General features: G+C 44.3%; 2 protein-coding genes across 4 annotated transcripts in view; one reads left to right on the top strand and one right to left on the bottom strand.

Moving 5' to 3' along the window:
• The window catches only part of rdh12 (retinol dehydrogenase 12), a 29,777-nt gene extending 10,888 nt beyond the window's left edge, over window positions 1–18,889 (bottom strand). The window contains exons 1-4 of one of the 2 annotated variants that reach the window (XM_068039433.1): window positions 18,711–18,889; window positions 12,099–12,217; window positions 11,001–11,156; window positions 932–1,036 (exon numbers count right to left, since the gene is read on the bottom strand). In XM_068039433.1, coding sequence (XP_067895534.1) covers window positions 932–1,036; window positions 11,001–11,156; window positions 12,099–12,217; window positions 18,711–18,787 — 457 coding nt within the window. In that variant the 5' untranslated portion in view covers window positions 18,788–18,889. The remainder of the gene's footprint in view (window positions 1–931; window positions 1,037–11,000; window positions 11,157–12,098; window positions 12,218–18,710) is intronic. The other variant, XM_068039432.1, reaches the window with a different exon arrangement.
• A 70-nt stretch (window positions 18,890–18,959) lies between these two features.
• vti1b (vesicle transport through interaction with t-SNAREs 1B) overlaps window positions 18,960–21,700 on the top strand; it is a 28,045-nt gene continuing 25,304 nt past the window's right edge. The window contains exons 1-2 of one of the 2 annotated variants that reach the window (XM_068039435.1): window positions 18,960–19,126; window positions 19,169–19,489. In XM_068039435.1, the coding sequence (XP_067895536.1) occupies window positions 19,276–19,489 (214 nt within the window). In that variant the 5' untranslated portion in view covers window positions 18,960–19,126; window positions 19,169–19,275. Of the gene's footprint in view, window positions 19,490–21,700 lie in introns of both variants that reach the window. The other variant, XM_068039434.1, reaches the window with a different exon arrangement.

Below are 21,700 nucleotides of genomic sequence, written 5' to 3'. Positions count from 1 at the left end.
TGGGGTGGGGAGGAGGCGTGGGGGGGGGGGGGGGGAGATTGTTTTTTTCCGCTGCCGTCCTATGTAAAGTGGCAGCGGAGGCAGTAGCGGTTCAGGAAGGGCCCACCGAGCCTCCCGCACCATTTTACACCCCCACCGCCACCTTCCAGCACATTGGGGCAGCGGGGCATAAAATTCAGCCCTGGATGTCACATGTCTTCAGCTAAGTAAACAACAAGTGCCTTCTGACTATGGGAGTTGTTTACAAAGTGACATGTCAAGATTTATGGTGCTCAGAGTGGGTTTCATTTTTGAATACCGTTTTGTGTTAGTTGGGTGTGTAACCTGCTGAAAGAAACACCCAGGCCATCTTTTCTCCACCTCTCTGAGAAACCCTGAAAAAAGTCCAGTGTGCGATAGCTGTAAAGCCTGATGCTGCATTTTTCCTGAGAAGCTTTTGGAGGACTTCCTCTCGACATCTCCTGAACGAACTGCTTCTGAAAAGATCCCAGTGACCCGTCTACGTGTACTCAGGCGCCAGACTGCATGTCATCTGGAACATAACATATCTTATCCCTTTTCTTCAAGAATTAATAAGTACTTTGGCCAAAGCATTTTTATTTTTTCTTTTAACCAGTGTGTGTGTGTGTGTGTTGGGTATTTAGAAGGGAATGTATATATTTACCATCATATTTTAAACTTTTAAAGCTTTGCATCTTTATTAACTAAGTCTTGTTTTATATAAATTAATACTTTTGTTGTTTATTAAAGAAACCTGGCTGGTGGGTTTTATTCTGAAACTAAAATAGATAGAGTATATAATTGGCCACATCGGTAACAGGGTAAATATATGGTGTGACCTATGGAGAAGTGGAATTAGAGAAAGACAGTGCACTCCTCCCGCCTTGGTCGTAACAAGATGTTCTATTTATGCAAGTTGTTATGAACTTACCCAGGTGGTTTACAGCAAAGTGCATCTCAAACCCATCGCCTGTTTTCATGAAGGGACACATCATCACCCCAGCATTGTTGATCAAAATGTTGATCAGTTTTTCCTCTGTCATTAAATAGAATTGGGAAATAGAAAGTAAGTCACAAAATGGAAGCACGCCTGTTGGTTTTGTTCTTTGCTTCTGCATGTGGTGCCAAGTTATCAGGGCACATATCTTTCTACCCAGTTTTACCTGTTTGCTAATACAAAAAGCAAAGCACTGCAGATGCTGGAAATCTGAAATAAATACAGAAAATGTTGGAAATGCTCAGCAGGTCACTGACCCGAAACATTGGGCTGGATTTTCCAGGCCCCCCCCCCCCCCGCCCCCCGAAGTGGGGATCGTGGCGGGCCTGCCTGGAAAATGCCTGCAGGAGAAGCCCGCCACAGGCCTCGATGCCAGGAAGGCCCGGCCCCATATTGCAGGTGGTGGTGAGGCTTCGTGGCTGCCTCCTGCCGCTCGGCGACTGGACCAACATTACCACAGTCAAAATTAAATATTTACCCACTCCCGTCATCCATTCCGGTGCCATATAGGTGGATATTGGAGTTCCGATGCAGAACACCGGTGCCGAGTGGGAGCAGCTAAGAATTTCAGTGCGGGGAGGGGGGTGCCGGGAGTGCGGGGAAAAACTATTCTGATTGATGGAGAGGATAATGGGAAGGGATTGAAGGTAAAAATTAATGAACTTTGGGGGGGGGCGGGGAAGGTCAGGCACACAAGGTAAGTATTTTGGTGGGGGAAAGAGGGCAAGGAACGAACTAAATGGATATTGGGGGAATGGGAGAGGGGATGGAAACATTTCTTTAATTTTTTTCCAGTAATGCCGGACACCATAGCTGGGGACGGAACACCTTCCCCTGCATGTCATCGGGGTTGGGGGGGGGGGGGGGGGAAGGGAGGGGGGCAGTCCACCCCGGCCATGTAAATGTGCTGCCGCACTGAATATCATAATGGCTCCGCGAGTGAAACCTGCGTGTGCAGGCCGTCCTTTTTATGGCCGCTGCCGATCTTGGCAGCAGCGTGAAAAATTCAGCCCATTAACCCTGCTTCTCTCGCCACAGAGGCTGGCAGACCTGCTTAGTATTTCCAGCATTTTCTGTTTTTATTAGCTGTTTGCCAGTTTACCCCTCCCCCTCTTTCAGACCACACCATGCACCTCCTGCATTGGAAAAGGCAGATGGTCACAGAAATTGCTGGATGTTAAAAGATCATGGCCTATCTAGTTGGTCTTCTACCATCCAGAAGATAATGAAGTTGTTGACTAACTATAGCTATCAATTAGTCTACAACAGAGCCAGAAATGATGTGAGGCATACCCCAGCTTTGTGAACCACAGGTCCAAAGTCACCTTTTCCCTCTCAAGCATGGCACATGTCATGTCGTAAATTACTCCTATACGGTATCCCAATATGTTATTTCTGAAAGCACTCTATTTAATATGCATTTGAACAGATCAATACCAACTGTTTTCACAGTCAGAGTCTGTTCCACAGATTGACCACTCACTCACTGAAATATTGTTTCCGTAGATTAGTTTTGATTTTACCCCCTTCAAGCACAGGCTGTGTCCTCTGGTCCTCCAGCTCAATGCAGCAGTGCAGCTGAGGGAAGGAGCTTAGTGGAACAGAGAGTTGGCCTCGTGTTCTCCCATTCTTTGGCTGTGCCAAACTGGTGCTTCAACACACCGTGCCAATGTTTCACACCAAACAATTTCCAGGTTATAAGAATTTATTTAATTGCTGCCAAAAGATTTTCATTTGTTGTGGCCAGGCCATGGAGGGCTATGAAAACAGGAAGGAGATTTTTAAAATTGAGGTGTTGCTTAACCAGGAGCCAATGTACGTCAGTGAGAGTCATCGTCGTCAGCTGTCCCTCGATTTGAGGACAATGTCTACTCAAGGTCACTAGTTTCTGCCATGGGTCTTCTGGTGACTGAACAGGGCGATTCTCGCCCCACAGATCTTTGGGCACATGGGGCAGGATGTCCCATGAGGTAGCGGGATCTGGAATGCAGGATTTGTTTCCTTTTCTTTCCTTCTCTGTCACCGCTGTGCCTCATCATTAAGGCATTTGGACTCAAAGTATGATGCAGCTTGATGGACAAGTTGTTGCCATTTTGAACAATTGGTAGCAAGCTGCTCCCAGTCATCAATGGCAAGGCTGCCGAGCTTCAAAGAGAGCTTCAAAATGTCTTTGAAGCATTTTCTTTGTCCTGTCCTGGAGCGCTGGCCATTTGAGAGTTGAGAAAACAGGACCTGGTGGGGAAGACAATTTTCAGTCACCTGGACATAGTGTGAAGTCTATCAAAGTTGGTTTTTCAGGAGTTTTGCCTGAATGCTTGTGGAGCTGGCTTCAAGAAAGACACTAGTGTTTGTTCAATGCTTCTCCCATTGAATCCGGGGGATGCGGCAGAGGCATTGCTGATGTAATTTCTCAAGCATTCTTATATGACGCTGATACACACAGTTCAGGTCTCACTGCAGTACAGGAGTGTGGTGACAACAACTGCTCTGTACACTAGGAATTCTGTTGACTTCCGGAGGTCTTTGTTGTCAAATACTCGCTGCCGTAGTTTTTAGAAGGCTGAGCTGGCGCAGCTGATCCGGTGTTGGATCACCTTGTCAATGGTGGCCTTTTGAGAGAGGTGTTTGCCAAGGTATGGGAAGTGCTCAACATATTCCAAAGTCTCTCCTTCAACATATATGGGGGGGTGGAATATTTGGCTGACCAGGTGTGGGTTGATATGAGTTTTGTTTTGGCAACGTTCAAGGACAGGCTGAGTCTCTTGTATGCAGAATTGAAGAGATCAAGAGCGGCTTGCAAATCTGGTGCAGAGTAGGTAACAACACTACAGTCATCCACAAACTATAGATCATGTATGTCTATGGTGGTCAGTTTAGTTTTGGCACAGAGGCGACTGTGGTTGAAGAGTTTTCCATCTAGGCGGTATTCAATACAAACACCAGAGGGCAGCTGATCTTTCACGAGGTGGATAGCCACTGTCAGGTAGATTGTAAATAGTATGGGAAGCTATCACCATGCCTTGCTTGACCCCAGTCCGAATGAAGGCATCTGTTTCAGATCTCCCACTCTTTGGAGCACAATCCACAGAGCGAGCACATGGGTGATGGATGAACGGGTCTTGGTGCAAGTAATGACATGGGCAGCAAGTTTTAGATGACCTTAAGTTTATGAAGGGTAAAATATGGGAAACCGGCCTGGAGTGCATTGGAATAATTAAGTCGAGAGCTAACAAAGGTGGCACCGTGGCGCAGTGGTTAGCACCGCAGCCTCACAGCTCCAGCGACCCGGGTTCGATTCTGGGTCCTGCCTGTGCGGAGTTTGCAAGTTCTCCCTGTGACTGCGTGGGTTTTCGCCGGGTGCTCCGGTTTCCTCCCACAGCCAAAGACTTGCAGGTTGATAGATAAATTGGCCACTATAAATTGCCCCTAGTATAGGTAGGTGGTAGGGGAATTGAGGGAAGGTGGGGATATGTGAGGGTAATGGGATTAATGTAGGATTAGTATAAATGGGTGGTTGATGGTCGGCACAGACTCGGTGGGCCAAAGGGCCTGTTTCAGTGCTGTATCTCTAAATAAAATAACAAAGGCACAGTTGAGGGGTTCATCAGCAGATGAGCTGAGCTAAGCAATGTTACCAAGGTGGAAATAGGCAGTCTTAGGGACGGCAAGGTTATGTGATTGGAAGCTCATCTCGGGGTCAAATGTGACACTAAAGTTGCAAACAGCCTGGTTTACTAACAGACAGTTGCCAGGGAGAGGGATGGAGTCGGTAGCAAGGGTGGGACTTTGAGGTGGGAACTGAAGACAATGGCTTCAGTCTTCCCAGTATTTAGTTGGTGAAAAATTCTGCTCATCCAGTACTGGATGTCAGATAAGCAGTCTGACAATTTAGAGACAGCGGGAGGGTCAAAAGAGGTTGTGGTGAGCTTGAACTGGTTGTTGTCAGTATATGTGTGAAAATTAATGTTTTTTCAGATGCTGCTGCTGAGGGACAGCATGTTGATGAGAATTAGAAGGGGACCAAGGATAGATTCTTAGGGGATACCGGGGTAACAGGGGGGGATCGAGAAGAGAAGCCATGCAGGTGATTCTCTGACTATGATTAGATAGATATGAATAGAACCAGGTGAGGGCAGTCCCACCAACTGGACGACAATGGAGGGGCGCTGGAGGAGAAGGATGTGATCAACTGTGTCAAAAGCTGCAGACAAGTCAAAAAGGACAAAGAGAGACAGTTCACCTTTGTCACAGTCACACTGGATGTTGTTGTGACTTTGAGGAGAGCTGTTTCAGTACTGTGGCAGTGTTGGAAACCTGATTGGAGGGATTCAAACATGGAGTTCTGGGAAAGATGGGAACAGATATGGGAGGTGACAGAATAAAGGGAGGTTGGAGATGGGATGGTAGTTTGCAAGGATGGAGGGATCAGGGGTTGGTTTTTCGAGGAGACAGGTGATGACAGCAGATTTGAAGGCGAGGGGGACAATAACTGAGGAGAAAGAGCCGTTAATAATATCAGCTAACGTGGGAGCCAGGAAGTGATGTGGGTGGTCAGCAATTCAGTGGGAATAGGGTCGAGGGAGCAGGAGGTGGGTCTCATGGACAAGATGAGCTCAGACAGAGCATGAGGGGAAATAGGAGAGACACTAGAGAAAGATGCGAGTTCAAGGCTAGGGCAGAGGGAGCAATTATAGGAGGTATGGCCAGGTGGGTTAGTAGAAGGGAGGGGCGTGGCAGAAGCAGCTGATTGGATGGTCTCAATCTTAGTGAAAAAGAAATCCATGAGCTCCTCGCACTTATTGTTGGAGATGAGGGTAGAGGAGAAACTGGAGACGGGTTTAAGGAAACAGTTTTCAATAGAGAAAGTACACCAGGACATAAATTTCACCAACATTTCACTAGTTCTGAGAACTGCTTTTTTCCTCAAGTTTCTGCCATAAAATACAATTGGGCAAAGGTTTACAACATTTTATTGTTAAATTTTGCTTGAAAAATATTTCTTGATATTTATAGTGGTAACTTGATGGTGTTTATCACAAAAAAAATCATTTTTATCAGTGTCTAGTCCACCAATTGTGAGAAACCCAATTTTAAGTAACTGAAAATATCTTAAAAAAAATTATTTACCAGTTATGTTGGTGTACTGAAGTCAGTTTCTTATATCCAAAAACTTTTGAAGCACATCTATTTGTGCCCTTGTGCCTAAAAAAAAGCTTAATTTTTAAAGCCACTCGAAGGTTCCCGAACAAGCGCAATGGTGATTAATTTGATCTGGGACATAGCCAGTTTTGTGGGCGATGTTTTTTAAACTAGCACAAAAGGTCATGGAAACTCAAATTGCGCTGAGCAGAATATGCACTTAAAATTCCACAATCTTTTACGCTGGTTTGACTGATTTCAACTGAATTGTGCCAAAAAAGTGCAACCTAGCAGAAACTCCAGGCCTCAAAATTTAATCAAATAGAAACAGTATGACAATTAGTCAATCAACTGGTTTTCAGTAGCGCAAATGCAGCTTTACAGCATTCTGCAGGAGTTTCTTTTCCAACATTTCCATCTAGTATTAAGGGTCCAATTTTTATTTTATTATAAAGAGAGCTTTAGGATAGTTTTAGGTGCAGGCCAAATTATTTTACACAGGCCCCTGTTCGTATATCAGAACTTGAACTAAATCCTGGGAGGACTGAGCAAAACATTCAATACTGAGTGTTATTATACAGTCTCACCACCATTTAGATCAATTGGCATCTTATGGCATTGAAATGATCAGTTCTAACCCAACAATAATACAAAACAATTGCCTGGCCTTTCACAGTAAATAATTTTAAAGTGCTTAAATGAATTAATTGCCTATATCACATTGGTAAATTTAATAGTCTTTCTCTGTTAGTAATTTCCACAAAGAGCAATGGAATGAAAAACCAATCAGTTGTTAGGTGATATTGGTTTAGGGACGAATCTCGGCCAGAATACTGGGAGGACATGAATTTGAATAGTGCTGTGGGATCACTGGTATGATCAGAAAAGGAAGCCAAAAGTCTCTTTCCAATTTCCCCCAAGAGGAATAGTTAGGTGAAAGGTTAGGGAATTAGGGTTTTACTGGGAACACGGGCAGAGGTGGCCTTTAAAACCTACCAATTCAAAGAAGTAGCTTTGTGAGGGTCTGTTACTGCAGCTGCTCATGCAGAGCTTCACTTGCAGAAAGTGCAGGTTGGAGAAGCAGGGTTGTAGTAGTATTATCCAATCTCTCGCTCCACATTGGCAATAAAGTTATGCAAAATTACCCCTGAAGTTCCACGTTTAAAGACTGCACATATTTTAAATTATATTAGTTTATGAGAGATTTAAATGAATAGCTCAAATATTCACGCAAAAGCTCCCAGGCAAATAATCTACTCCTGACCATTTGATTTTAGTAATAAAAAATTATTCAATAATTTGAATTAAGTAACATAGAACAACACATGAAAATGTGAATTTAGTATTGAAAAAATGTTGAATCAGATATGTGAATTAAGCATAGAATTATAGAATGGTTACGGCACAGGAGGCCATCTGGCCTCTCATGTCCATTCCAGCTCTCTGCAAGAGCAACTCAGTTAGTCCCACTTGCACCACCCCCCCCTCTCCGCCTATCCCCCATAGCCCTGCAAATATATTTTCTTCAGATAATTATTCAATTCTCTTTTGAAAGCCATGACTGAATCTGCCTCCACCACACTCGCTGGCAGTGCATTCCAGATCCTAAACACTCACTGCATAAAAACCTTTCTCCTCATGTCGTTCTTGCTTCTTCTGCCATTCACCTTAAATCGGTGTCCTCTGGTTCTCAACCCTTCCACCAATAGGAACAGTTTCTCCCTATCTACTCTGTCCAGACCTCTTATGATTTTGAACACCTTCATCAAATCTCCTCTTAATCTTCTCCTCCAAGGAGAACAGCCCCAGCTTCTCCAATCTATCCACATAACTGAAGTTCCTCCTCCCTGGAACCATTCTCGTGAATCTTTTCTGCATCCTTTCTAATGCGTTAACATCCTTCCTAAAATTTTGTGCCCAGAACTGGACACAATACTCCAGTTGAGGCCGAACCAGTGTTTTATACGGGTTCATCATAACTTCCTTGCTTTTGAACTCTATGCCCCTACTTATAAAGCCCAGAATCCCAGATGCTTTATTCCGTGTTTTCTCAACTTGCCCTGCCACCTTCAATGATTTGTGCACATATACCCCCAGGTCCCTCTGCCCCTGCACCCCTTTTAGAATTATACCCTTTATTTTATATTGCCTCTCCTTGTTCTTCCTACCAAAATGAATCACTTCCCTGTATTAAATTTCATTTGCTGTTTTTCCACCATTCCACCAGCCTGTCTATGCTCTCGAAGTTTATCACGATCTTCCTCACAGTTCACAATACTTCCAAGTTTTGTGTCATCTGCAAATTTTGAAATTGTGTCCTGAACACCCAAGTCTAGGTCATTAATATATAACTGGAAAAGCAAAGGCACTAACAATGACACGTGGGGAACCCCAATATATACCTCTGTCGAGTCGGAAAAACAACTGTTCACCACTACTGTTTCCTGTCATTCAGCCAATTTCATATACATGCTGCCCCTGTCCCTTTTATTCCATGGGCTCTAACTTTGCTAACAAGCCTGTTATGTAGCACTTTATCAAAAGCCTTTTGGAAGTCCATGTACACCACATCAACCACATTAGAGGCCTGCTACCCAACCCAAACCCAAAAGGACCCGTCGACATGTGTGGGGTTCGGGTCAGGTCGGGTCGGGTCGGGCCCATCTTCTGGATCTGGCTTTCAGGCTTGGGTCGGGTCAGGCTGAGTCCAGGTCGGGTCGGGTTGGGCCGGACACACACGGTAAGTGCTCTGCTGTTAAGTATTGAAATTAAAAAACTTACCTGAGCTGGGAGTCCGGGACAAAACTGAGTCCGCGCAGTGAGTGAGTGATGTCACTATGACATCATCACGCACGTGCTGCAGCTTCCTGGAGGTTCCGAGTCCGAAGGTAAGTAAAGGGATGGTTGAGTCAGGCTCGGGTCGGGTCGACTCAGGGCGGGCTCGGGTTGGGTCAGGTCGGGGCAAAATCGGAGGGACTCGGGCCGGGTCGGGCTTGGGCCCGCTGTGGTTCGGTCGGGTTTGGGTCGGTTTCTGTTTCCCGAGCTGAGCAGGCGTTTAAACCACATTACCCTTACCAAAACTCTCTGTTACCTCATCAAAAAATTCAAGTGGGTTTGCCTCAATTAATCCACATTTGCCTTAATTTTGTCCTGGATGATCGCTTCTAAAAGTTTTTCCATCATGGAAGTTAAACTGACTGGCCTGTAATTGCTGGGCTCATCCTTCCACCCTTTCTTGTACAAGGGTGTAACATTTGCAATTCTCCAGTCCTCTCTAGCTCACCCATATCTAAGCAGCTTTGGAAGATTATGGCCAGCACCTCCACAATTTCCACCCTTACTTCCTTCAGTATCCTTGGGTGTAACTCATCTGGTCCTGGTGACTTATCAACCTTAAGTACAGCCAGCCTATGTGATACCTCCTCCAGCCCATCCAGTGTCTCAACTACCTCCTTTCAATATGACTTGGGCAGCATCTTCTTCCTTTGTAAAACAAATGCAAGGTACTCAATTAGTACCTCAGTATGTCTCTGCATCCATTCGTAAATCCTCTTTAGGTCCGTAATCAGCCCTTCTCCTCCTTTTACCACAGTTTTACTATTTATATGTCTATAGAAGACTTCTGGATTCCCTTTTGTTAGCTACCAGTTTCTTCTCATACTCTCTCTTTGCTTCTCTTATTAGTTTTTTCATTTCCCCTCTGAACCTTCTATATTCAGGCTGGTTCTCGCTTGTATTATCCCCTGACATCTGTCATAAGTACTCTTTCTCCACTTCATCTTACTCTCTATCTCTTTCGTCATCCAGGAAGCTCTGGATTTGATTGCTTTACCTTTCCTACTTGTGGGAATGTACCTTGACAGTAGCCAAACCAGCTCCTCTTTAAAGGGAGCCCATTGTTCCGTTACAGTTTTGGCTCCCAATCTTGATGCCAATTTACCTGGGCCAGATCTGTTCTCACCCCAATGAAGTTGGCCCTCCCCCAGTTAATTATTTTTGTACTGGATTGCTCCTTGTCCTTTTCCATAGCCAACTGAAACCTTATGATGCTATGGTCACTGTTCCCTAAATGTTCCCTTACTGACACTTGATTCACTTCATCAACCTCATTCTCCAGAACCAGATCCAGCAATGTCTCCTTTCTCATTGGACTGGAAACATACTGATGTAGAAAATTCTCCTGAACACACTTTAGAAACTCTTGCCCCTCTCTGCCCTTTACACTATAACTGTCCCAGTCTATATTAGGATAATTCAAGTCCCCATTATAACTACTTTAATTATTTTAAAGGCCTCTATGAAGTCAGCCCTCAGTCTTTTCATTTTGAGAGAAAAGAGCCCCAGCCTGTTCATTCTTTCCTGATAGGTATAAGTTCACAGTTCTAGTATCATTCTAGTAAATCTTATTTTCACCTACTCTAGTGCTTCAATATCCTTTTATAATATAGAGACCAGAACTGTTCACAGTACTCCAAGCGTGCTTCCTTCGGTTCTTTGAGTATACACGGATGTAACCCATCTGGATCCGGGCTTTGAACCCCTCTATGTTGATCTAGTTTATCAATTCTCTCCCCTTTTTCTATATATTTTCTTTGGTTTCTTATTCTAATGTCTTGTCCACCTTGTTAATCTGTAAATACTGAGGCAAAGTAACTAATTTATATTTCTGCTATTTTGCTGACATAACCTGGCAGTTTATCATCTACATCCCTCAGTGGCCCTGCCCCTATTATGATTTTTCTTTTGTTATATGTTTGTAGGATACTTCACTACTTCTTTTCATGTTCCTTGATAATTTAATTTGAGTAATCTAAATAAATATTCAGTAAATGGAAAGAAAATATTACTTGTTGTACTAAATTACCTTTAATGACACTTTCAGCAAATTGGTATATAGACCTATTGTTGGCAAGATCCAGCTCCCGGACAATAACTTGTTCATTTCCAGTATCTTCGCGAATCTCGTGGGCTGCAGCTTCTGCCTTTGTCAAATCTCTGCATGCTATGATTACCCGAGCACCTGTGAGGAACCATATTGACAGTATTTCCTGTTTTAATTACTATTGTTGATTAAAAACACAATCATATATTTATATATTTTTAGTTTAGTTTAGTTTAGAGATACAGCACTGAAACAGGCCCTTCGGCCCACCGAGTCTGTGCCGACCATCAACCACCCATTTATACTAATCCTACACTAATCCCATATTCCTACCACATCCCCACCTGTCCCTATATTCCCCTACCACCTACCTATACTAGGGGCAATTTATAACGGCCAATTTACCTACCAACCTGCAAGTCTTTGGCATGTGGGAGGAAACCGGAGCACCCGGAGGAAACCCACGCAGACACAGGGAGAACTTGCAAACTCCACACAGGCAGTACCCAGAACTGAACCCGGGTCGCTGGAGCTGTGAGGCTGCGGTGCTAACCACTGCGCCACTGTGTCAATATTGACTTAATATTCAGTGTATGGTTTAGTTCTTCCTGTATAGAAATTCAGAGTGGTATTTATGTAAGGGGCTAATTTTAGTAGTGAAGTTTAGGTGGCTTGTTGTTGATGGTACCTTACATAAGTCATTTGGTTGGCATAAGAGAGAACTGCTTATTTCAGTCGAAAACCACCTTCTAGGAAAACAAAGGAAGGAAAGGGGAAATTAAACTCATCGGTTGGACCTTCTAAGTAAAGAGAAAAAAAAATTATATAGCACCTTTCACAACCTCATCATAACACAAAATGCGTCACAGCCAGCGAAGTACTTTTCAAATGTACTTTACGTATTTTATTTCAAATGTAGTCGTTGTTGTAATCTAGGGAAATACATTAATGTGTGGAGGGCCTTCTTTTTCAAATGCAGTATTTCTTGTGGTAATGGTGCATACAGCAACCAAATAGCAATGAAATAAATGACCAAATAATCAGGGTTTTTTAAGTGATAATTGCCCAGCAATATCTCACCTCTCTGTGCCAGTTCCCGTGCTGTTTCCTTTCCAATTCCAGTGTTAGCCCCTGTAATCAAGACAGTTTTCCCATCTAGTCTTGCATTGGATGTACACACTCCACCACCAGCACATCTCCTGTGAAGCAATTGGAAAGTATGACATCTTTTGCTTTTCTTGGGTGCAGTTGTTAGAAGTGTGTCAATTTAACATTCTTTATTCTACCTGACTCAAGTAAATCCAATTTTCTTTTCTGTATTTAAACTTTCTAGAGTATGCCATGATGATTCAAAACAGACCACAAAACTTGTTCAGATACAATCAATAATTAATAAGTGTGAGGAGAGTTTATTTGATTCATTGGCAAGGCATTGGGGATTGGGCACAGAGAAAATAAATTATAATTACTTAACAGTTAATGAACGCATGGTGATCTCCTAGACTGGTTTCGTACTCCTGAGGGGGTGAGAGAGGCATTTCTTTTCCCCTTTTCGGCCTAGGGATTCTTTTTCTAGACTTTTTCACGCCATCATTAAGACCATCTATCTCCACCTCTATAATATTGCCTGACTTCGCCCCTGTCTCAGATCATTTGCTGCTGAATCCCTCATTCATGCCGTTGTCACCTCTAAACTGACTATTCCAACGCACTCCTGGCTGGTCTCCCAAATTCTGCCCTCCAGAAACATGAAGTCATTCAAAACTCTGCTGCCGTGTCTTAACTCGCACCAAGTCCCATTTCCCTATCACCCCTGTGCTCGCTAACTTACATGTATCCTGGTCAAAAAATGTCTTGATTCTAAAATCCTCATCCTTGTTTTCAAATCCCTCCATAGCTGCATCCCTCCCCATCTCTGCCAGCCTCACAAGACTCCCAGATATCTGCACTCCTCTAATTCTGGCCTCTTGAGCATCCCTGATTTTAATCGCTCCACCATTGGTGGCTGTGCCTACAGCTGCCTAGGCCACAAACTCTGGATACCCTCTCTACATCTTTCTGTCTCTCCACCTCGCTTTTCTCCTTTAAGACACTCCTTTAAACCTACCTCTTTCTCTAAGCTTTTGATCATCTGACCTAACATCTCCTTATGTGGCTCGGTGTCATATTGTGTTTTATAATGCTCCTGTGAAACACCTTGGCACATTTTATTACATTATAGGTGAGATAAATATAAATTGTTGTTGTTTGTCTCTCCCAGGAGATTACATTGCTGTGTGGCGGAGGTGTGGGGAAGTGTCAAATCATGTTGCTTCAGGCATCATGAGTGTGGGCTGGCTTGATGGGCCAACTAGTCTGTTCCTCCCAGTCATTTCTGCAGATTTGTAACAAATGTCTGGGTTACTCTGCTACATAGGCAGCAGGAAAATACACCATTTAATCTAGAATTGAGATTTGGAGAGGAGGACAATACAATGTTTAATAAATTTCTGTGAGCTGCCCGGTGTCGACTCATATCCAGGAGATCGTGGCTGTTACCTTGGCGACTTGGCAGCTCTTACGAATTGGTTCTGATTTCATAAACATTTATACTTTAGTAAAATCATTGTTTCCCTTTCAACCCTGCTGCCGCCTATCAATGAATGATCTTAGAGTAATGTGAATAAAGCCACCAGTTTCTGTGCTTAGTTTCAGTCCTGGTTCTAATTTAATGTGTTGCTGAGCAGCAATCATAGAATAATACAGCACAGAAGGAGGCTATTTGGCCCATCATGACTGTGCTGGCTCATCAGTAGAAGTATCCAATTAATCCCACTCCCCTGCTCTTTCCCCACAGTCCTGCAATTTTTTTCTCCCTTCAAGTATCTATCCAATTCTCTTTTGAATATTACTACTGTATCTGCTTCCACCACTCTTTCAGGCAGTTTATTCCAGATGACAGTAACCCACTTTGTAAAATAATGTATCCTCATTTCACCTCTGATTACTTAAATCTGTGTCCCCTGGTTCCTGATGCCACTAGAAACAGTTTCACCTTATTTATTCTACTAAAACAATTTACGGTTTTGAACACCTCTATCAAATCTCCTGTTAACCGTTTCTGCTCTAAGGAGAAAAACGCCTGCTTCTCCAGTCTCTGCACATGACAGAAGTCCTTCATTGCTGGTGCCATTCTAGTAAATCTCTTCTGCATCCTTTCAAAGGCCTTGACATCCTTCCTAAAGTGTGGTGCCCAGAACTCAACACAATACTCCAGCTGAGGCCAAACCAGTGTTTTATAAATGTTTAGCATAACTTCCTTGATTTTGTACTCTAGTCCGCTATTAATACAATCAAGGTTTCCATATGCTTTTTCAACTTGTCCTGCCACCTTCAAAGATTTGTGTACATACACCTCCAGGTCTCCTTGTTCCTGCACCCCCTTTAGAACTGTATCATTTAGTTTACATTGCCTCTCATTCTTCCTAACGAAATGAAGCACTTCACACTCCTCAGCTTTAAATTCCATCTGCCTTGCACCTGCCCATTTCACCAAGCTGTCTACATCCTCCTGCAGTCTGTTACTGTCCGCACCGTTTGCTGCATTTCCGAGTTTCGTATCATCTGCAAACTTTGAAATTATGCCCCATATACATAAGTCCAGGTCAAAAAGAGCAGTGGTCCCAATACTGACCCCTAGGAAACATTACTGTGTCCCTCCCTCCAGTCTGAAAAACAATTATTCACCATTACTCTCTGCTTTCTGTCCCTTAGCCAATTTTGTATCGATGCAGCCACTGTCCCTTTAATACCATGGGTATTAATTCTGCTAGCAAGTCTATTCTGTGGTATTTAGTGAAACGCCTTTTGAAAGTCCACACACACATTATCTGCACTATGTTCATCAACCCCCTTTGCAACTTTATTAAAGAACTAGATTAGACGAGTTGAACATGATTTGCTTCAACAAATCCGTACTGACTTTCATGTTTAGCCCATACTTTTCCAAATGTTAATCGATTTTGTCCTGGATAAATAGGGGAGAAATTGGGCTCTGTAGCGCCCTTCTTTTAAGATGATAATCAACCTCCTAAAGGTCGAAAATCGGGTCCTAGATGTGCACACACTTATGACAGGATTCAGTAGTTTGCACACAAGCCCAATGATCACTGGCAGCCTGCAGAGCAGGTAGATTATGATGCCAGTGCTGCCATTTCCAAATGTCATGCTCCAGCCAACACCCTCTCTTAAACAAGCACAGCTGAAGCCATATTCAATGGCATGAAGGACCCACACCCACACCCACACCCATCAGCACTTCTTAAAGGGATCATGAACTTCTTATTTATTGCTTCTGGCTGCTGGTGCAATTCTACATGCTTTTGGCACTTTCCTATATGATTAAATTTGAATAGTCTACAGGGAGTGGTCTGGCTGCTGCTGAAGTACTTTTTTGTTGGTTTAAAAGCTTGTGCTGAAAAATGTTGCTTCCAGACATGGATGGCCTGGTAGGCCTTCCTTTTGGAATACAGCATGGCTGGGAGAATGAGCAGAGGCCAGAGTAGGACAAGATGCTAGAAGAGGAAGGAGAAGGAGAGGCAGAGGGAGATGGGCTTGCAGCAGGAGGCCATTTCCACCCAGGGTCTCTAGGGAGGGATTCTCTTACCTGCAATTCAACAAGGACCAATGCATGAGACACCTTCACTTCACTAAAGAGATTGTGACTGAAATCTGCCAACATCTGCAGCCACAACTGTAACCTCAAAGCAGGGCAAGGACCACATTGCCCATGGTTGTCAAGGTGACCGTGGCTCTTAACATTTATACATCTAGTTCCTTCTGGGCTATTGCTGAAGAAACAAGCAACATCTTGCAGTTTGCACTACACTGCTGCATACGGGAGGTCACTGAGCTTCTCTATACAGACAGACAGCTTCATCTCTCTATCTTGCCAGAGACAAGCAGGCAGAGCGAGCACGAGGGTTTGACTGGATTGCAGACTTCCTCATTGCGGAGGGTGCCAATGACTGCACACACATTGCTTTGTGTGCACTTGATATGAACTCTGCCATTTCCCTGAAACAAAAGGAATTCCATGCCTTCAATAAACAACTGGTGTGCGACCACAAGCAGTGCATTCTGCAGGTGAATCTCCGGTGTACTAGCAGCAGTTATGACTTGTTCAGTCAGCAGCTATCTATTGTGCCAGCTGTATTTCAAAGGCTGACTACTGGTCGACCAAGGTTTTCCACTCATTTGATCGTGACTCCAGTCCAGAACCTACGCACACATGCCCTGCAGTACTTAGCTGAGTGGATATGAAGATTTATGGTAGTTTGCTGGATGCTGCACAACCTGGTCATTATGAGAGCACTGAGCTTGCCACTATCAAGCGGAAAGCCGAGAAGGAGAAAGAGGAGGAGAAAGTGCAACAGGAAGTGGAGGAACAGGAAGAGGAAAGGAGGTTACAACGTGGACAGCCCCTTTCTACCCAGGCTCTATGTGATCAAATAATTTCTGATTGATATCAGGAACCTGTTCATTCACAGTGCCACACTCTATACCTTTCCCCATCACTGACCATCACATCATCCTCTTTTAGACAACACAAAATAAAAACCACCAGAAAATACACATTTCAGTCCAAATTTATAAATTATGACAATGCATGCAGAAATAAACTAACCAGCCTTTTTTATTCCATTAGTGCCCTTCCGTGTAACTTTGCCTATTCCAAGCACTCCTGTGAGGTGTTTCCATAGTAGCAGCAGCATGGATGGTGGAAGGCTGCTGACCTTCAATTGAGGAGACTGCAGATGCCTTAATGGGCAACCTCGAGCAGGTCCAGCTTCAGACTGCACCATCTCGCCATGGGTGGCAGTATTCTGGGCCGGCTGACTGACTACAACAGCAGGGATCCTGGCAGAGTGGCAGAAATGCAAGCACGAATGCTGTCATCCAAAGACAGTCATAGAGTTATACAGCACAGAAACAGGCCCTTTGGCCCAACGTGTCCATGCCGGCCATCAAGCACCTATCTATTCTAATCGCATTTTCCAGCACTTGGCCCGTGGCCTTGTATGCTATGGCGTTTCAAGTACTCATCTAAATACTTCTTAAATGTTGTGAGGGTTCCTGCCTCCACCACCCCTTCAGGCAGTGTTCCAGATTCCAAACACCCTCTGGGTTAAAAAAAATTTCCTCAAATCCCGAAACCTCCTGCCCCTTACCTTAAACTATGGCCCCTGGTTATTAACACCTCCGCTAAGGGAAAAAGTTTCTTCCTATCTACCCTATCATGCCCCTCATAATTTTGTTTTCTTCAGTCAGGTCCCCCCCTCAGCCTTCTTTGCTCTAAGGAAAACAACCCTAGCCTATCCATAGTAGGCTTGTGCTCCATGAAGCTACTGCCACTCTACCAGGGAAATGGGCGAGGTGGGACTCAGTGAGGCTTGGTGCAAGTTTAAACACAGACAGCAGAGTTCTGCATGAGATCAAATTTATGCAGGGTGGAAGGTGAGAGGCTGGGCAGAAGTGCATTGGAATAGTCGAGAGGTAGCAAAAGCATGAATGAGGGTTAGCTGGCTTCCAAAAAACTTAGTTTACTGAATTCAAATGTATTTTTGAGAGATTGAGGACAGTGAAACTTCACCTCATCCTCTCTTCTACCTGTAGATTTTTGGATACAGGCTACTACAGCACTTTTTACGAGCTTTGAGAATGGTTTGTGCAGTAATACTGTTATTTCTTTGGTAGCTTGTTCTCAAGTTTGTTATAGAAAATTGATCATAATGACCAAGCTGTACATTAAAATAATGCGCCATTAATAATTTCTGTTGTGGAAATGTGAAAAATATCAACAATTGTAAGATCCGACATTGTTTATTATTCAAGATAAAAGACCTTTTTTGCTAATTATTTCAAGTCACCAGTTGAAAGCAGCTTGTTTCAGAGGGAAACACATGCATGAGGTAGCGCCTTTAGCAATCCAATGACAATTGAAATACATCTGAAGGGCAGTGACTGCAAATCAGCAGAAACCCCAAGTAGCCAATCCAAATAAAGGACAGTAGAAGTCCCTCCCTGCAATCCATGATCTGATCAGTGGTATCAGCCTGGTTCATGTTAAAACATTGCCCTATACATCATTACAATACTCTACGAACAAAACTGCAATTATTTCTCCAGCAATATTGGGCGACTTTTTTGCCAAATGGAATTTTATTTGGGTACAGAGAGAAGTTGTTTCTCGTTTATGTCGCCCGATTATGTTGGTAGGATTTGCTTCATTGCAGCAAATACCCATTTAAGAAAAAAATCCCCAAGAGACATAGCGGCAATTTTTACTTAATACCCATAAAAACATTCTAAAAAGTCAAAAATGCAAGGGCTGACGAAAAATTATTCAAAGTACATCAATCTATATTTTTAAAAAATACAACATCCTACTACTATGCTTCCAATTCAAAGACCAACCCTTGACCAGTGCGCTTTGCAATTTTCTTTGTATCAATATTAATTTAATCCAGCGAACGTAGTCGAACTTCCGAACCCGCTGTACCCTGTGATAAATGATAACATAGGTTCGAAAGGCACTTGAACCAACACTGATACGTGAGATACCATAAATACAGACTGCAAAATTAAATGCAATTTATATTTACCTTTGTACTCCAGCAGGGCTTATAATTATTATCTGGAGGTAATACTAACCTGATATATGGGGCAAATGCTGTGAAAAGAATAGCAGCGATTGCACAGACCCCGATGGTGATCACTAGCATTGACATCTTCGCCGGCCTGGAGTGGCTGCAGGAAGGAGCTGTACCCGAGCTGTCAATCACCCGCTTCCCGCGTCTCTAAACCAGAGCTGGAACTACAACTCCCAGAATGCCGCGAGCGGTCCGGCTCCTTTCCCCCTCCCCCCGGGATCAGGCCCGGTCCGGCTCCTTTCCCCCACCCCCCGGGATCAGGCCCGGTCCGGCTCCTTTCCCCCTCCCCCCGGGATCAGGCCCGGTCCGGCTCCTTTCCCCCTCCCCCCGGGATCAGGCCCGGTCCGACCCCTTTCACACTCCCTCCCCCCGGGATCAGGCCCGGTCCGGCTCCTTTCCCCCTCCCCCCGGGATCAGGCCCGGTCCGACCCCTTTCACACTCCCTCCCCCCGGGATCAGGCCCGGTTGTCACTGGAATCTTGGATGCCGTTCTAATGGGGTATTAATGAACGGAAATGATGGTTAAAATGCACCTATACTGTTGAAGAAAATCAGGGCTTTGGAAAATGAAGTCATGTGATTGCGGAAGAAGGCGGGGCCTGAGAAGCCGGAAGTGTGGGGGATGTTTTTGTGGCCGCTGTTTGTTTTCCTCAGTGTTAATATTGTTTAAAATCACCTTTACAATGTCTTCGGAGGAGTTTGAGAAGATGCATGAAGCGTACGGTGGCATTTATGAAGAGTTGAAGTGCCAGTGCGAGCAAGTATCCAGGTACTCAGGAGGTGAGAGATGTAGCTTTTTATTTATTGTGGAGGCTTTTCAACTTCTCTTCAGGGAGACAGACGGTCCCTGATTCCTCCGTCAAAAGATAATGTCTCGTGTATATGGTACTGTCCTCACAGAACATGCTTACTATCAGTATAGAATAACAGAAATAATCTACTAACAAGTCAGCTTTGTGATCCCCTTGTGGACCCCAGTTTGAAACTTTGCTCATACTATGGCTGCATTAAAATATAATTGGTGAACAATTAGAAAAAAATAGGCCTTTTGGAGGTCATCTCTCCAGTCCCCAAACTCCTTTTGTTACACTACAGACCATCTTCGACTTTATTCTCTATTCTATCGCCGCCCCCCCCCCAATGCCATGTAATTACTACTATTAAGCCCAGTGCTCACTGATATCAGCTGTTCCCTCTCCTAGCAACAGAAATTACATTCTCGGTGACTGGTACATCATCATTTCTTAGCCTCTGTACAGCCTTTGGCCAGTCAATCACATCATCCTTCTCCATTGCTCAGCTCAGTTGGACTAGCCTTACATGCCTCCATTCTTGTCTGTTCAATCATAGTCATAGTGTCTGTACTAATTATTTCTCTTCTTATCCCTGCACTGCCACCATGAGAGCCCCTTAAGAATCCATCCTTTGTCTCTTTTGGTTCTACATCTACATTCGACAATGTCTGCAGACAAGGGATCAGTTTCCCTGTGTAACTAGATGACATCCAGCTGTACCTCTCACCACTTTGACCCCTGCACTATCTATGCATTTATGCTGAATGTCAGAAAAACAATCTTGGAGGAGGCATAATTTCTAATTCTCTCTGGAATATCAAAGCCATCTTCTGCCTCCTCTTCCACCTCTCTCTCTCTCTCTCTCTCTCTCTCTCTCTCTCACACTTCCATCTCTCTCTCTCTCTCTCTCTCTCTCTCTCTCTCTCACACTTCCATCTCTCTCTCTCTCTCTCACTCTCACACTTCCATCTCTCTCTCTCTCTCACACTTCCATCTCTCTCTCTCTCACACTTCCACCTCGCTCTCTCTCTCTCACACTTCCACCTCGCTCTCTCTCTCTCACACTTCCACCTCGCTCTCTCTCTCTCACACTTCCACCTCGCTCTCTCTCTCTCACACTTCCACCTCTCTCTCTCTCTCACACTTCCACCTCTCTCTCTCTCTCTCACACTTCCACCTCTCTCTCTCTCTCTCACACTTCCACCTCTCTCTCTCTCTCACACTTCCACCTCTCTCTCTCTCCTCTCTCTCTCTCTCACACTTCCACCTCTCTCTCTCTCTCTCACACTTCCACCTCTCTCTCTCTCTCTCACACTTCCACCTCTCTCTCTCTCTCCTCTCCACCTTCCTCTCTCTCTCACTCTTCCCTCTCTCTCTCTCACTCTTCCATCTCTCTCTCTCACTCTTCCACTCTCTCTCTCACTCTCCATCTCTCTCTCTCACTCTTCCATCTCTCTCTCTCACTCTTCTCCATCTCTCTCTCTCTCACTCTTCCATCTCTCTCTCTCACTCTTCCATCTCTCTCTCTCACTCTTCCATCTCTCTCTCTCACTCTTCCATCTCTCTCTCTCACTCTTCCATCTCTCTCTCTCACTCTTCCATCTCTCTCTCTCACTCTTCCATCTCTCTCTCTCACTCTTCCATCTCTCTCTCTCACTCTTCCATCTCTCTCTCACTCTTCCATCTCTCTCTCTCACTCTTCCATCTCTCTCTCTCACTCTTCCATCTCTCTCTCTCACTCTTCCATCTCTCTCTCTCACTCTTCCATCTCTCTCTCTCACTCTTCCATCTCTCTCTCTCACTCTTCCATCTCTCTCTCTCACTCTTCCATCTCTCTCTCACTCTTCCTCTCTCTCTCTCCTCTCCATCTCTCTCTCTCACTCTTCCATCTCTCTCTCTCACTCTTCCATCTCTCTCTCTCACTCTTCCATCTCTCTCTCTCACTCTTCCATCTCTCTCTCTCACTCTTTCCATCTCTCTCTCTCACTCTCTCTCTCTCTCTCTCTCTCTCACTCTTCCATCTCTCTCTCTCACTCTTCCATCTCTCTCTCTCACTCTTCCATCTCTCTCTCACTCTTCCATCTCTCTCTCTCACTCTTCCATCTCTCTCTCTCACTCTTCCATCTCTCTCTCTCACTCTTCCATCTCTCTCTCTCACTCTTCCATCTCTCTCTCTCACTCTTCCATCTCTCTCTCA

Source organism: Heterodontus francisci, chromosome 9 (assembly GCF_036365525.1).
Source record: "Heterodontus francisci isolate sHetFra1 chromosome 9, sHetFra1.hap1, whole genome shotgun sequence".
Classification (NCBI taxonomy): domain Eukaryota; kingdom Metazoa; phylum Chordata; class Chondrichthyes; order Heterodontiformes; family Heterodontidae; genus Heterodontus; species Heterodontus francisci.
The sequence above is the reverse complement of the archived record's forward strand: the minus strand, read 5'-3'. Positions and strand labels throughout refer to the sequence as shown.